The sequence below is a fragment of the Mirounga leonina genome, unplaced genomic scaffold, assembly GCF_011800145.1.
Source record: "Mirounga leonina isolate KUSES-001 unplaced genomic scaffold, KU_Mleo_1.0 Mir_114, whole genome shotgun sequence".
NCBI lineage: Eukaryota > Metazoa > Chordata > Mammalia > Carnivora > Phocidae > Mirounga > Mirounga leonina.
Genome location: NW_023270265.1, coordinates 53,469,560 through 53,486,146, shown reverse-complemented (window position 1 = coordinate 53,486,146; position 16,587 = coordinate 53,469,560). Strand labels below are relative to the sequence as shown.

At 52.0% G+C, this 16,587-nt stretch overlaps 1 protein-coding gene across 1 annotated transcript in view; it reads left to right on the top strand.

The window, feature by feature from the left end:
- Positions 1 to 16,587, top strand: part of CFAP46 (cilia and flagella associated protein 46) — a 99,540-nt gene that overhangs the window by 67,625 nt on the left and 15,328 nt on the right. The window contains 13 exon segments of the mRNA XM_034987446.1: positions 934 to 1,047; positions 1,049 to 1,135; positions 1,229 to 1,335; positions 2,393 to 2,560; positions 3,669 to 3,804; positions 4,047 to 4,070; positions 7,747 to 7,760; positions 7,896 to 7,923; positions 8,739 to 8,927; positions 9,622 to 9,810; positions 11,725 to 11,859; positions 11,931 to 12,110; positions 12,550 to 12,720. Of these exon segments, the coding sequence (XP_034843337.1) occupies positions 934 to 1,047; positions 1,049 to 1,135; positions 1,229 to 1,335; positions 2,393 to 2,560; positions 3,669 to 3,804; positions 4,047 to 4,070; positions 7,747 to 7,760; positions 7,896 to 7,923; positions 8,739 to 8,927; positions 9,622 to 9,810; positions 11,725 to 11,859; positions 11,931 to 12,110; positions 12,550 to 12,720 (1,542 nt within the window).

Here is a 16,587-nt window from a genome sequence, read left to right as displayed (position 1 = left end):
GTCGAGGAGCCAGGTGTCAGCTCCTGGGGAGTGTCCATCCCCAGAGGGTGGAAGGGGTACCTCCGCTCCTCCAGACACCACACTGCCCCTCCCAAGCCTTCTCTCACGTGTCCCACATGCGCGGATGGTGCTCTGCCCACGGGCCTTTCCCTTCTGGCCCTCCGCTGCCCTCAACCACCCACACCATGGCCACGTTTCTGTGGGGCCATGGTGGTCAGAGCCTGGTGACGTCTCCTTGGGGCGTCTGCAGGCACCAGCCCCTGCTTCCGTCCACTGCAGCCCGCAGTCTGCGTCTTCGCTGTGGCTCCCCCCCACCCGCCGCCGGCCAGTATGTCCACTGCCTGCGTCTACCTCCTCTCCTCGCCTCCAGCCTGTATTTGCCTTCTGCGGCCTTGGCTGTTGGACCACAGGCCCCAGGCCCACCAGGCCCCCTCCTCAATCTCTTCGGGCTGCATGCTCAGTGCTCTGTCTGGAGCCAGCCGCCTTGGACTCCTGCTCTTCCTGCCTGAGCACCCCGCGTCCTCCTTCCCCGGGTGCGGTTCAGAGGCCAACATCACCCCCACCCCACGCCCAGGCCACCTGTAACTGTGTGCGATGGATGGGGGATGAGATGGCCCCGGCGGGCTTGGGTGCAAAAGTCCGTTCGCCTCCCCCTCCCCTGCTGCCCTCGGCCAGCATCTGGACGGCGGCTCCCGGGAGGGCACTGGGGACTGCCGCTAAGGGGAGGGGTCAGGAACCCTGGAAGTGGGTTTTCGCACATGCACAGGCCAGAAGCCTACCCAGCCCCATGCCCTGAGGGCAAATATGGGGCGTCCTTCAGAGGTGAGGGGCAGCCCAGTGGACACTGGGTGGGAAGGCCTGGTGCCCCGAGCTGCTCTCACACTGTCTCACCCCCCACACCCCATCTTCTCTCTGCACATATACATATTTTAGGAGCTCAATGACCCTTGTGCGGAAGCAAGATGTCTGCACCTTCTTGCACAGCTGGCAAACAAGGAGAGAAACTACGGACAAGCGAAGAAGATGGTGGAGCAGGCCCAGCACCTGGGGGGGGGGCGAGGAGTTCTGGTACAGCTCAGCCCTGACTCTGGCAGACACGCTCCTGGCCATGGGAAGCGATGGCAGCGAAGTGGTGGTAGGGCCCCCCTGGCGCTCTCGGAGGGGGGCGTGTGGCCGGGTCTCGGTGTCCGGGAGCCACATGCAGACGTCAGCGCCCTGTCCTCCTCAGGCCTTCCAGCTGTTTCAGAGACTCATCGATACCTTCAGGGTCCTGCAGAAGGAAAGACCTAACCGAGTGCCCATCTTGGAATTTATGGTCACAGACCTAGAAGCCAGGTAGTCCTTTGTAGGAAAAACTTAATTCACATGAAAGCCAGGGCTGACTTTTTCTTTATGAGGTTTTCCAAACCTGTGTGCAGCACGTGGCCCCTGGGGGAGGGGGCCCGGGGAGGTCGCCAGAGCCTGACCTTCGGCCTTCCCGCTCCTGGGGGCAGTGTCTCTTCCTTTCCAATGTGCCTTTTTCTTGGGACAGGGATGCAGGTGGCTTGTTTGGTTCCTAAATTCTCAGGGGATGCCTCTGAGCTCCCCCCAGGTGTTCGTGGACACCTGTGAGGTGAGGGGCAGGCAGACCCCTGGCGGGGATCTGGCTGCCGGGTCTTCTCCGTCCCCCGTGACAGTGTGGAACTCGGTGCCGTGAGCAGATGCCTCCCTGGGGTCTGTCGGGCTCTGTCCTCACCTCTGTGCCGGCTGCTTCCCGAGCCTGTCGCCTGTCTGGGCACAGAGCTTTGAAGAGTGGCAATGGCCTTCTGTGCTTATTGATCTTCCAGATTTTTGGCTTCTCTTTGAGCTATCTTTCTGGGAATTTGTAGTCTTCTGGAAAATTGTTTCCTCTGGGATTTGGGTCGTGTTGGTATGTGTTTCTGGATCTTGTCCTGTAATGTCACAGAGTCTTTGTCCCCCGCCCCGCGCCCGTGCCCCGCTCTTCTCCTAAATCAGGGCTGCGCGTCACCATTTCATTGACCCAAACAAAGAAGCAGCCGAGGCTTGTCCTCTTCGTTTTCCGCGTTGTGTTTGTTCAGTTCTGGGTCCTGTATCCGAGAGGGGCTGTTCCTGGCTGCCCACATGCACGGGTTCCCGCTCCTATTCAGGGTTCCTGGGACTCCAGCCGGCGGCACCCGCACGTCGGACGTGGGTTTCCGTGTGGGTTCCTGCCACTGAGGCACAGGAGGGCGGTGCTGCGGCTGGCGGGGGAGGATGCTACTTTCCAGCTTGACTGTCTTGTGATGGAAGCATGTGGCCTGTGTGGTTTCTGGCCTGCGGGAAGGGTGCTCAGCGTCACGGTGACGCTGCCCGGGCTGCAGTCAACACATGGGACGGTCCACGCCCCCCGCAGATGTGTGCACCTCCGCATCCGGGCCGTTCAGGGACTGCTTGACCGTGAATGCTTGTTTCTGCTGACCGAACTGGATGATCACTTGATGGAGATTGAGAAAAAGTTGACCACCTGGGGCTACAGAGAGAATTGTGTGGACATAAAACTAGAGCGCGCAAAGATAAAGAGGTGAGCTGCCCTGCTGGGGGGGGCCTCCTGGGGGGGCTGAGGGGCTGGCGCTCTGAGCACAGTCCGGGACCGTCCCTGTGCCCCCGCCCTCCTGCCCCTTGTCCTGACCCATGCCCAGCTCTCCTCCTGGGTCAAGCCCCCCTTGGGTCCCATTGTCCTCCAGCAGAACCTCCTCCTGGCCCTGTGGCCGCCTGCACCTCCCTCCAGGACAGCAGCACGGGGGGTGTCCGCGCCCTCGTCCGGCCCCCTCAGTGTCCTACCTGTTGCGTCTCTGCAGACACACGGACATACGCCTCCCAGCGCCCGCCCCCCCAACACCCACAGCGTTCACATGTTGGTCACACTTGGGCAGACACAGGTCACACCCACATGTGCACATTGCCGGTGACCACTCACAGATGCTCACTCACAGCCATACACACGTGAACCCCGCATGCCCCTGCACCTGCTCACACCCGCACTGGCCTGAGGAGGAGCCCGGGCGCTGCCCTCCAGCGGGCCTCTGTCAGCCTCCCTCAGGCGACCTCTCAAAGTCCCCACTGTCATCGAGGGCAGAGACTGGCCCAGAGGCAGAGGAACGAGGCCAGGCCTCAGTAAACGGCCTCCCTCTCCCACCTCCCCTCCATCCATCCAGCCCTGGGCCGCCCCGTGCTTGGGCTACATGCAGGCATTTCGAAGCACGACAAGCAAATGTTGTTTAGAAGGTATTAAAAAAGCCTCGATGAGGGAAAAACCACCCGGACACTTGTGGAATGTAACTCTGATCCTATTATTACAGAACCGATATATGGTCATTGTAGAGCTTTAAAAAATGCAGAAACCACAAATAGGAAAACAAGGCAGTTAAATCAGCACAACTAATATCGTGGTGTTGGTTCACTGGATCTGTTAGGCATAGATTTAATTTTACAAAAATAGTGTGGAGTGCACACTTGTGCTGAGCTACAGTGACAATATCTTTACATACAGAACAACTAATCATAAAACTTAAAGCACTAGTAAAAATACGATATAATTATTTAAAAATTACGTACTGTGCATTTTGTTAATACTGATGGTGTAATGCTTGAAATTTTTTTTCTAAATTCCACTCTTCCATCTTACAAAGATTATGTGCCCAAAATGAGAAAAATGAGGAGCAAAAAACCGGGTATCACTTGGAGGCGTACGACTTGGTCCAAAGAGCTGTGGCCGAGGCGGAGGAGCTGTTTCTCAGGGTGCAGGGCTTACTGTCCTTGCAGGAGGTGAGTGTGTGTCCTGGGTCCCTCCCTGCAGCCCAGAGCTCCCCCTCGGCACACACAGATACACCCTGCACTTGCCCTAAACAGGCTGCCCGCTTCCAGTTTGGCTGAGGTTTGCCCTCCCTTCCGAAGTAACCAAGAAGTGGACAAAAATGTGAAACAGACACACACTAGATGTCCACATGAGCACCGTCATCCCTGAACAGAGGCGGCCCTGCCCCTGTCCACACTCACTGCAGAAGCAGGGGGCCCAAGGGGGTCAGGAAGGTGTCAGGCTCCCACTCAGGCTTGGAGTGGCACCTGCTCCCGCCAGCCAGACTGGACAACCTCGTGACCCCAGAGCGCTGCACAGAGCAGACAGAAGGTCTTGTCTCAGTCAGGGATAATCCGCCCTGGATGAGCCCTGCCCTGGATCTGCCTGAAAAGTCGTAGAAGACCGAAGAGGACCACCGTGTTTGCAGATGGTGGTCCCAGAGCAAAGGCAAAAGCAGGACCACAAGTGTCCATCTGCCAAAAAAGGAAGACGCACAATGTCTGGCAACCAGTGCAAAATTACCATGACAAAATTCCAATCAAAAATGGCATGCAAAATTACCATGCCAAAAAGCAGGGAAGATATACCTCATAACATGCAGAACAATCCATCAAGACCAACCGAGAACTGGCACAGATATCACAATGCAAAGACAAGGGTGTTAAAAGTTACTACTGACCAGTTTGTGTGTGTGTGTGTGTGTGTACATATATATAAACTAAGACCACAATGCAATTAAAGTAGAAATCAAAAAGCAACATAAAACATAGAATAGTTAAGTCCATAGAGACAGAAAGCTGATCAGTGGTTGTAGGGGAGGGGGCTGGGGAGGGGCATAAGACATGGCTGTTGAGTGGGGAGGGGGTTCCCTTTTGGAATGACAGAACATTTTGGAAGTAGATAAGGATGATGCTGCACAAGATTGTGAATGCACTAAGTACCACTGAATTGTACACTTTAAAATGGTTATTTTATGTCATATGAATTTTACCTCAATTTAAAAAAAATACCAGAAAGTTATGGGTGAAATACCCAAATATTTGGAAAGTAAATAGCATCCATTAACGATGAGCCAGAGAACAAATCAAAAGGGAAAGTATTTCTGAACTGAAGGGGGGAAAAACACATGTGAGAATTTTTAAGATGTCTCTAATTGCAATGCTTAAGGGAAAATTTGTAGCACTATATAACTGTGTGACAAAAGAAAAAAGATCCCAAACTAATGACCTTAGCCTTCACTGTAAGAAAGTAGAGGAAGAGCAAACTCCAAATAAGAAGAAAGGAAATTGAAGATCAGAGCAGAAATCAGTGAAATAGGAAACATAAAAATAAAAGATAAAATCAACAAAACCACAAGTTGTTATTTGAGATAAATAAGTTCATACATTTCTGTCCAGACTGATCAGGAAAAAAAGAGAGGACATAAATGATCAATATCTGAAATAAGAGATGTAACATCACCATTGATCCTATACATATTAAAAGGATAATAAGGGAATATTCTGAACAACTTTATGATGATATGGAACAATTCCTTGAAAGACACAAACAACCAAAACTCATAAAAAAAAAAAAAAGATCACCTGAATAGCCCTCCATCTGTTAAAGAAATGGAATTTGTAGTTAAAAGTCTTTTCACAAAGAAAACATCAGAGCCAGGTAGCTTTACTGGTGAATCCTAACAAACATTTAAGGAAAGCATAATACACAAAGTCTTTTAGAAAATTGAGAAGGAAGGAACACATCCCCACTCTGTAAGGCTAGTATGACCCTGATACCAAAACAAAAACTACAGATCATTATTATTCATGAACACAGATGTAGAAGTTTTAAACAAAATTTTAGCAAATTAAATCCAATAATGTGTAAAAAGGATAACACATCAATGCCAAGTTAGAGTTATCCTGGGATTGTTTAACATTCAAAAATCAATCAATTTGGCTCACCATATTTTTTTTTAAATTAAAAAACCATATGATCACCTCAGTTGACAAAACCCAACACTCATTCCTGATTGAAAAAAAAAAAGACTCCTGGCAAACTATTAATAGAAGGAAAGCTCCTCCAGCTGATAGACTGCATCCATGAAAACACTAGGGCTCACGTCACACTTAGTGGGAAAAGCAAAGCCCTCTTCCTACCTTCATTCAGAATTATACTTGAGTTGTAGCCAATTCAATAGGTAAGAGAAAGAAATTAAAAATGCCCAGTCTAGAAAAGAATAAGTAAAACTGTCTTTGTTTACAGATGGCAGGATTATCTGTATAGAAAATCTCAGCAGGGGCGCCTGGGTGGCTCAGTCGGTTGAGCATCTGACTCTTGATTTCAGCTCAGGTCCTGATCTCAAGGTCATGAGATCGAGCCCCAAGTTGGGCTCCATGCTGGGTGAGGAGCCTACTTAAGATTCTCTCTCCCTCTCCCACTGCCCCTCCTCCACCTGCTTGCTCTCTCTTAAAAAAAAAAAAAGAAGAAAGAATCTCATGCAATCTACAAAAATGATAATAAATGTACTAGGACTAACAAGTGATTGCAGTAACGCTTCAGGACGCAAGAACAATATGCAAATATTAATTTTATATTTCTATATACTCTCAACGATTGATCAGATATTAAATATTCAGAAACAAAACCTTTGGACAGCATAAAAATGAAATTTGACAAAAGAGTGAAAACTTACCCCTGAGAACTAGAAAACATCACTGAGAGAAACTGAAGAAGACTTAAATAGATGGAGAGATATACAATGTTCATGGACCAGAAGACTTGCTATTACTAAGATCTCAATAAATTTTCTGCAATCCTGACCAAGAAGCTGCAGGCTTTTTATAAAAATTGAAAAAAAAATATTCTAAATTTCATTTGGAATTGCAAAAGATGTAACATAGCAAACACAACTTTAAAAAAGAAAAACTGAGTTGGAGATACACTACCTGATTCTAAGACTTATTATAAAGTGACAGGAATCAAAGCAGTGTGGTTTTAGTGTAAAAGTAAGACAAGCAGATCAATGGAACATAACAAAGAATCCAAAAATAGATACACAGACAGACAGAAGATTGCTTTTCAACAAACAGCAAAGGCAATTCAGTGAAGAAAGGCTACTCCATACAACAGTAGGTGCTGGAGCACTTGGAAATCCCCATGCAAAAGACAGACTTCAGTTCATACCTCACAGCAGACACAAGATTCAACCCCAAGAGGACCATAGATCTGAAGGCAAGAGCTGAAACTATAAGGCTTCTAGAGGAAAACATCTTTGGGACCTTGGGTTCAGTAAAGATTCCTTACGTACAGCAACAAAAGCAAGATCCATGAGAGAACTGATAAATTGGAGCCTGCTCTTCAAAAGATGGTATTCAGGGAGTGAAAAGACAAGGCACAAACTGGGAGAAAATATTTGCAAACCATATGACTGACAAAGTCTTGTATCCAGAATATAAAGCCCTCGTAAAACTTATAATAAGAAACAACCTCATAAAAAGTGGGGAAAGAGTTGAGCAGACATTTTTCCAAAGAAAATATGTGGATGGTAAATAATTACATGAGGGGAAGATGAACCCACAAGTGAGTCAGGGAAACCATCACACACCTATTAAAATGGCTGCAGTTTAAAAGACAGCATAGCAAATGTTAGCACGGACCACAGCTTGGCAGTTAAACATGGGCCACCAGAGGAGCCAGCATCCCATGCCTAGGAATTAATTTACCTGAGAAAGGTGAGAGCCCACGTCCACACAGAAGCTCTCGCACACGTGTTCACGACCGCTGTATTTGCAGTAGCCCCGAGTGTGAGTGGATACTCGCGCTGGGGCCCACCTGTACGACAGGTGCTCCTCATCAGTGGAAAGGTGTGAGTGCAAGCAGCAGCGTGGATGGGTTGGAAATAAATACGGGAGTGGAATCAGCCGGAGAGAGCACATGCTGTGTGAATACAGTGGTGCAAACTCTAGAACTTGCAAACCAGCTTGTGGTGCTGGAGTGTGGCCCCTTGCTGCCTGGGAGGGAGGACCCGGTTAGAAAGGGGCGTGACGCACCAGTCAGAATGGCTAAAATTAACAAGACAGGGAACAATAAAGGTCGGCGAGGATGTGGAGAAAGGGGAACCCTCCTACACTGTTGGTGGGAATGCAAGCTGGTGCAACCACTCTGGAGAACAGTATGGAGGTTCCTCAAAAAGTTGAAAATAGAGCTACCCTATGACCCAGCCATTGCACTACCCAAAGATACAAATGTAGGGATCCAAAGGGGTGTGTGCACCCCAATGTTTATAGCAGCAATGTCCACAATAGCCAAACTATGGAAACAGCCAAGATGTCCATCAACAGATGAATGGATAAAGAAGATGTGGTGTATATATATGCAATGGAATATTATGCAGCCATCAAAAAATGAAATCATGCCATTTACAACAACGTGGATGGAACTAGAAGGTATTACGCTAAGTGAAATAAGTCAATCAGAGAAAGATAAGTATCATATGATCTCACTGATATGAGGAATTTGAGAAACAAGATAGAGGATCGTAGGGGAAGGGAAGGAAAAATGAAACAAGACGAAACCGGAGAGGAAGACAAACCATAAGAGACTCTTAATCTCAGGAAACAAACTGAGGGTTGCTGGAGTGGAGGGGGCAAGGAGGGATGGGATAACTGAGTGATGGGCATTAAGGAGGGCATGTGATGGAATGAGCACTGGGTGTTATATAAGACTGTTGAATCACAGACCTGTATCTCTGAAACAAATAATACATTATATGTTAATAAAAATAAAATAAATAAATAAATAAAAAAGAATGCTTATCCATTCAAAAAAAAAACAAGAAAAGAAAGGGGCGTGAGGATGTGGGGGCGAGGGACCCGTGCGTTGTTTTAATCGCGGTGCTGTGTGTGTCTGGCACGCCCAGTTGCAGAACATCAACACACCTCTGATGAGGAAGCTGGCGCGCCTGCGGCTCAGCCTTGCAGAAGCGTCTCTGGACATGCTGCAGCTCATGTGGGCGGAGGCCCAGGCCCAGCAGCTTGAGCAGGGCTCCATGGACAAGCTGCTGGCCGACTATCTGCAGAGCTTGAGTGACTACACCTCCACAGGCCTGGTAACCGTCCCGAGACGAAGTGGGCCCATTGCTCTCGGTCCCGTCTGCGGGGTGCTGTGCTGGGACGGCAGGACTGACCAGGAGAAGGCGCAGGGCCGAGCTCTCTGCCCGCGAGTGCGTTCCCAGCCCCGGCGGCTCCCAGGGCCCCCGGTCTGACAGCCTTGGGCGTCTCCTGGGGGACGTTCCCAGGGGCATTGCACTCTCCTACCCAGAGTATGCGTTTGCTTTGACTAATTATGGCAGCATATTAAAGAGCTCTACAAAGGTGAATTCATTTTGTTAAAAAAAAAAGTTGAGTTTGCAAAAGATCTGAAGGAAACATCCTGCCATTTCGGACATTTTCTTAGATTTCATGTACTATGAATCAAATTAACTTGATGTAACCATAAATACATCAAAGATAGGCCTAAAATTGAACTTGATATGAGCTTATCCATTTGTCAGTCAGTGAGTCTCAAATTAAGATTATATAAGCAGATTTTAGTGACCCTCCCAACACCTAAGCCCTGGAAACCCTCCCCAAAGGCCAGAGGGCGCATTTCTCAGCTTGGATGGCGCCACTCCTGGGGGCGTTAGACCAGGGAACTCAGGGACAGGATGGGGTGGGGGGGGGATCGGGGGTGTTAGAGGGTAGTCCTCTGGCACTTTCCAGGGCAGGGTGCAAGTAACCACAAGGCGGTTTGTGTTCCTGCAGAAATGGTTCATGCTGAGGCGGACCCTGGCCCACGTTGTGTTGGTGCAGCTGGGGAGCCTGCATTCGCTGTGTGCCGGCTGCGTGGAGATCCGTGCTCAGGCCCTGGGCCTGGCGGGGAAGGCCCTCCGCCTGCTGGCCATGCACGCAGACCCCGAGCGCCCCACCTGCTACTGGGAGGAGGGCCTCTCGGTATGTGCTCACCTGCAAGCCCCTCACCCATGCGTAAAAACAAAAGCAGCTATTTCAACCTCACCTAATCTCTGTAAGAACAGGGATATGAAACAGGCCTCGAATTGTCCCTGGTTAAGAAGGGTGGTGTGGGGCGCCTGGGTGGCTCAGTTGGTTAAGCGACTGCCTTCGGCTCGGGTCATGATCCTGGAGTCCTGGGATCGAGTCCCACATCGGGCTCCCTGCTCAGCAGGGAGTCTGCTTCTCCTCTGACCCTCCTCCCTCTCCTGCTCTCTGTCTCTCATTCTCTGTCTCTCAAATAAATAAGTAAAATCTTTAAATAAATAAATAAATAATAAAATAAAATAAAAATTGATAAAGTGGGGGGTGCCTGGGTGGCTCTGTCGTTAAGCGTCTGCCTTCGGCTCAGGTCATGATCCTGGAGTCCCGGGATCGAGTCCCACATCGGGCTCCCTGCTCAGCAGGGAGTCTGCTTCTCCTCTGACCCTCCTCCCTCTCCTGCTCTCTGTCTCTCATTCTCTCTCTCTCAAATAAATAAATCTTTAAAAAAAAAATTAAAAAAAAGAAGGGTGGTGTGGCCTGAGAAAGGGAGAAAAAGGCAAGCAGTAGTCTCTCCGGCGTGACCAGTGGGTGGGAGAGAAAAATGGACTTCTGGAGACAGACTCTGGAGAGGAAGGGGGAGTGAGCACGTAGGTGGTCCACGTGCAGGACGCCCCAGCCCCAAATGTGGGCGTCCCGCCTGCATCTCAGCAGCTCTCCTCCAGGGGGTCTGGGGTCTGCCTGAGTCCCGGCTGCAGAAAACCCCCCTCCTCACGTGCAGCAGGGAACCCCAAGCCCCCTCACTCCCTTCCGCCACCCACACTGTCTCTAGAGCCCCCAGCAAGGCTGCCCAGCAGGCCTGGTGGCCCCGGGACAGGAATGCTGGTGATAGTTTATGCCACGGGCTCTAGAAGCAGAGGCCACTGGGCTCAGTGCCTCTGTGGATGGTACTCCTTCCACCTGGAAGGAGCCTGCTGAAAGGCAAAGTCAGGCTCATCGCCATGGACTCTGCTCTTACAGGAGGACCCCAGCCCCGAGCAGTTGGGCTCCGTACCCCCGTGTGATTGCCAGTCCGGACGTGTTGTCTGTGTGGATCCCAGGACCTAGGACTGGACTCACATTTGGGGGCAATGATGGAGTTTGGGCTCCTCGCTCGGTCTGTGTGTGCTGAGCACCTGCACAGGTCAGGTGGACATCGACCAGAGGTGCAGCCTTAGCAGTCCCCTCCCCTCGGGGTTGGGGTCCTCGCCTGTGGAATGGCACTGACCATGCTGCCTCTCAGAGGGGCCATCGGGGAAACACATGCAGGTGTCCTCCAAGAAGTGTGCCCACTCAGCCCCACCCCTGTTCCCCAGCCCCGTTCCCCAGCCGGGCTTCCCCCTGCTGGTCCCTGTCGTGACCCCATAGACCCAGAGGCTCCCTCTGTACCTGCTGCCTGGCGCCCCTCCCTGACAGAGTCCCCTGGCACCCCCGAGGACCTCGTCAGGGTGGCTGGTCCTGCAGTCAGGCAGGCCCGGGTCCCCGGGGGCAGGTGGGCGCCTGCCTTGCTCGGTCCTGGCGGCACGGTGCTGGCTGGTGCCCATGCCTGAGGAAGGTGACTTGGAAGTATTGAAGGAAAGTAAGCCAGAATTCGATTGTTCTGAGACTGGGGACACTCGGGCCTGCTTCTCTAGAGCTGCTTCCCCGCCCAGGCTGCACCTGCCAGCCACCAGGTCTCCTGGCCAGGGCCCCGCAGGTCAGTCCAGTCGGTGAGAGGCCTGATGGCTACCTGCAGCACGCCTCCCTGAGGGGTCCCGCAGAGATGCCCCAAGTGCGACGGGCACAGCCGGGCTTGGCAGTGGTTTGGATGCTGGCTGACAGGTGTCTTCTCCGTAGGCCAGCCCTGAGCTGAACGGCCTTAGGCAACTGGAGACGCTCCCGGAGGACAGGGCAGGCAAGGATCACTACGAGGACCTGCGGGCCTCGAGGGCCACCCCCAAGGAGCACCGCAGGAAGGGCTCGGATCAGCAGGTACGGCCACACCTGCCCCGTGGGGCCCCGCCCACAGAGCCCACCTGAGCCCGAGCCTTGCGCCCCTGCAGAGGAGGATGGTGCTGGCCCGGCGGTACCTGGCCCAGGCCTCCGAGGCGCTGCTGCAGTGCCTGCAGGTCGCCCTGGGGAGCTGCCTCCTGGACGTTGCCGCCACCGCCAGCCTGGACATGGTGGAGTGCACGGGCACCCTGGACCCGGAGGCCACCTGCCAGTTCCTGGCACTGTCTCAGGTATGGCTCTGCTCTGTGCCCCTTCCTCAAGGCCCTTCGTGGCCACCTTGGAAGGGGCACTTCCCTGGACACCCGGCACTCCCTCCTGCTGGTGGGCTGGCCAGCCAGGCTACAGCCGGCGTCTCTGCCTTGAGAGGGTGGTGCTCAGCTGGAAGAGGCAGCTTCCGGTCACCGGAAGAAGTGGGGAAGGCTGTCCCATCCTCCTGGGGTTCCCCTGAGCCCCAGCCCCCATTACTGACGTCCTGCTGGTCCACCAAGCCTCATGCTCTTGAGGCTGAGAGCAAAGAAGTGAGCAGGTGCTGGGGGCACCTGGTGATGGCCAGTGGCCAGGAGAAGCACAGCATCCCAAGAAGAGCAGCCCCTGGCCCCCCTCCCACATGGGCGCCCCCTGGCCCAGGGCAGGGCTCAGGCCCTCGGCCCCGTCCCGTGTCTGTTTCAGAGCTGCCTGGCTTCAGAAATGATGCGGGATGTCCTGTTCACGGCCACGGCCAGCACCAGCAGCTCGCAGCTCGCGGCCCTGCTGCAGCTCGAGCACCAGCTGAAGCAGAAGGGGAGGACGTCCACCAGCTTCTTTGCGAGCGTGGAGCAGACATTGGCTGTCATTTCCAAGGTGAGCGAGCCGTCCGCGCCTGCCTGGGCCACACAGCCCAGTGGTGCCACTCTGTCGATAGCTGTGTGGTTCTGGGGGCGTCACTCGCCCTCTCTGACCTCTGCCTCCTCGAGGGCCTCCTGGTGACTGTAATGCCCAGGCCTGCAGCAGGTCGGGAGGGGACAGGGCCCCCGAGGGTCTTCTGGAGGGGGCGTGCTTCTTTCAGCCCGCAGTAAAACACTGCAGACGCTAGCATGTCCTATCGGCTTGGATGAGCAGGTGTGAACTGGGGTGTTTAAGGAAACGGAACTTGATGAAATGCAACGAATCGGGACGGCAGCCTGGAGCACTCTGACCGATCCCACTCGTCCTCCTCCCCTGCTGCTCTGTGCGCACCTGCGTGGGTCCGACCTCAGCCCTTCGTCCAGAGCTTCTCTTCTCCTCTGATGCTTGGGGCTGGGTCGTCATTTGTGGTGGGGCGTCCTGTGCACCGTGGGTGCTCACCAGATGCTGGCAGCCCCTGCCCCAGCTGTGACAACCACAAAGGTCCCCAGAATCATCCCCCACTGAGCGCCGGTGCTGGAAAGTCTCGCCTTCTCCTGAAGAGCAGTGCAGGCCGTCACTGGTGCAGGGAGGAGCGGGCCAGTCCACCCGGAGAAGCAGCACAGCCCACGCGCCGACCCTTGGAGGACACGTCCATGTGTGTCCACTGAGGCTGGGGTGGGCGTAACCCACCTCAGAGGAACCTTGAGGGACCAAATACGGTGATGCACGTGCAGTGCTGAGGATGGGGCTGGATGTGGGGGGTGCAGGGGCTTGGTCCATGGCGATGCGGGTCTGTGGCGGGGCGGGTCGGTGGCGGGGTGGGTGGGTGGCGGGGAGGGTCCGTGGCGGGGCGGTGGCAGGACGGGTCCGTGGCGGGCGGGTCCGTGGCGCCGTGGCGGGGCGGGGCGGGTCCGTGGCGGCCAACTCCATCTGGAGTGCTGTGCGGGCTCCTCCTCCTGCTGTCTCAGGGATCCTTGCGGAAGACCTGCACTGACTGGGTCAGGTGCACAGACCAGTCAGACTCGGGGGTCGGCTGCACTTGGGGGTGGGGCACGGACCACAGCCAGGCCACCCCAGCAGCCACAGCAGGAGCCTGGTGATGAGCAGAAACTGCTGTCCTTAAGCCTCTGCTGTGGACAGGAGAGCAGGCTGAGCTACAGCTCCTGAGAGGGGAAGCTGTCCGCAGCGAGCTGTCCCCGACTGCCCCCCGCCCCGTGTCAGTGCTGACCTGCTGGGACTCGCAGCAGGCTGGGACGACCCACCTGGGGACTGCAGCTGCATCCTGGGCTGCAGGGAGTTTGCCTGAAACTCCTTGTGGTTCTCATGGCACCTGGGAAATAAGGACCCTCCTGGGAGGAAGGGGCCTCAAGGACACCGGCTCCAGCAAGACGCCATGTGAGGTCTTCTCAGGGAGCGCGAGCACGGCACAGGGAGGGCGGACTAGCAGAAGATCGCCCCGCTGGAGAGGGAAGCAGGGATGAGCTGAGACAATAGTGACACGATGGCTTACGGTCTCCCCAAACTCACGAGCCCCCAGGCTCAGGAGTGCCGGCATCCCCACTCAGGAGGAACACAAGAAAGCCGCAGTGCATCCACAAGCACCGAGCCGCTGCTGCCCAGGTCAGAAACCCCAAGGGCCGCCAGCAAGGAGCCACGGGCGCCTGCGAGCCGGCCGGGAGACCACTGCCCACCGCAGAGCACAGACACGCATGGACGCACAGAAACCGAGGGAGTGGGCCGCCAGGTGGCCTGCAGCACAAGAAGCTAGGAGGGCCGGCCAGACAGAAACACCAGAATGCACAAGAGAACCAAGAATCCCACAGAGGCAAATATTTACGTACAAGGAAATAAATCCTAAGTGTGTAAAACAGTAATTTTAACATCTTGTGGAGCTGAGCTTATTTTGTGGAAGTAAAATGAAAGACAATGATGCAAAAAGCAGGAAAGATTAAACAGAGTTTACAATGCAGAGCTTCTGTCACTACTAGGGAAGGGTGAAATTACATTTTTATTAGATTATAATAAGCCAAAGGTGAATGTCATGGTCCCTAGGGTAACCACTAAATTAATGTGTAACTAAGTTAATAAAAAGAAAAAATTCAAATAATAGTATTTTATTATCCCAAAGACAGGCAAAAAGAGTGAGGAGAGAGAATATAAAAACATATGTTCCCAGTAGAAAAAAGGCAGGGCAATTGTATTTCAAAACCCAAATATATATATAATTACAATAAATGTAAGTCGACCAAACCCTACAGTCAAAGACTTAAAATTGTCAGATTGGTTGACAAGAACAACAAAATCCAATCACATGCTGCTTAAATGAGACCTGCTTCACATATAAGGACACAGAGATGTTGGATGGAAAAGGTGAGAAACAGTATCTAAGTCATGAAGATACTCATCGGATGAAAGCCAGGTGACCCGGGGATCAGGCGACAGGGAATCAGCACCCTCGGTCTGTACGTACAATGATGTAGCTTCCAATGCACGAAACAGAAGTGACAGGAATAACAGCAGCACTGGACAGGCCCGCATCCGGTGGGAGACCCACTGCCGGCTCGGCTTCCCCTGGAAGTAAGCACACAGGGGTGTGTAGGAAAGCTGTTCGTGTGCAGGTCTGCGCGGACATTCACAGAGACGCTCACAGAGCGCAGCACCGACCATGACTGGGTTCTCTTCTTTCCAAGTGTGCAGGGAGCGTGCGCCAGGATGGACTGGTGCCGGGCCATAGCAAACCTCAAGACTCTCCAACCAAGGGAAATCATTCCCTTTGTTGTCCAGCCGTAGTGCAATTAAATTAGCAACCAATAACTGAAAGATACAATTAATCTGAAATTAAACAATATACTTACCATCATCAATTAGTCAAAGGAGAATTCACAATGAAATTTAGAAAATATTTTAAACTGACTTGGAGAATGAAAATGTCATATATCAAAACCTATAAGACTTGTCTAAAGCAGGGCTTAAGGAAAAATACAGCCTTGAATACAGGGAGAAGATCTTAAAAACAGTAGTTTAGGTTTTGACTTCTAGAAGCTAGAATAAAAACACCTCTAAGAAAAATAGAAGGTAACAAATAAGAAACACGACAGAAACAATGGAATTAAAACAAATATATGGTAGAGGAAACCAACAGTGGTAGAAGGGTTCCAAAGAGAAAACTAATAAAATTGATGAACATTTAGGAAGACTTGAAAAGGAAAAAAAAGAAAGAAAGCAAGCCCCAAATTCCACTATCAGCAATAAAAAGACATCATGGAGATCCTTCAGACTTCAAAAAGCCAATAAGGGAATATTCTGTACGACTGTGCTCTGGTAAAGTTTGGCAATCTGGATGGAATAGAGAAATTTCTCAAAAAATACAACCTATCAAAGCTGACAGAATAGAAAATCTGAATGATTTATTATCTGTTAAAGAAGTCAAATCTTTTATTAAAAACATCCCCACAAAGAAAATTCCAGGCCCAATTGGCGAGGATGCGGAGAAAGGGGAACCCTCCTGCACTGTTGGTGGGAATGCAAGCTGGTGCAGCCACTCTGGAAAACAGTATGGAGGTTCCTCGAAAAGTTGAAAATAGAGCTACCCTATGACCCAGCAATTGCAATACTGGGTATTTACCCAAGAAATACAAAAACACCAATTCAAAAGGATACATGAACCCCAGTGTTTATTAGCAGCATTATTTACAATAGACAAGCTATGGAAGCTGCCCAAGTGCCCATGGACTGATGAATGGATAAAGAAAATGTGGTCTGTGTATACAATGGAATATTATTCAGCCATCAGAAAGGATGGGATCTTGCCATTTGCAATGATGTGGATACAGCTAAAAAGTA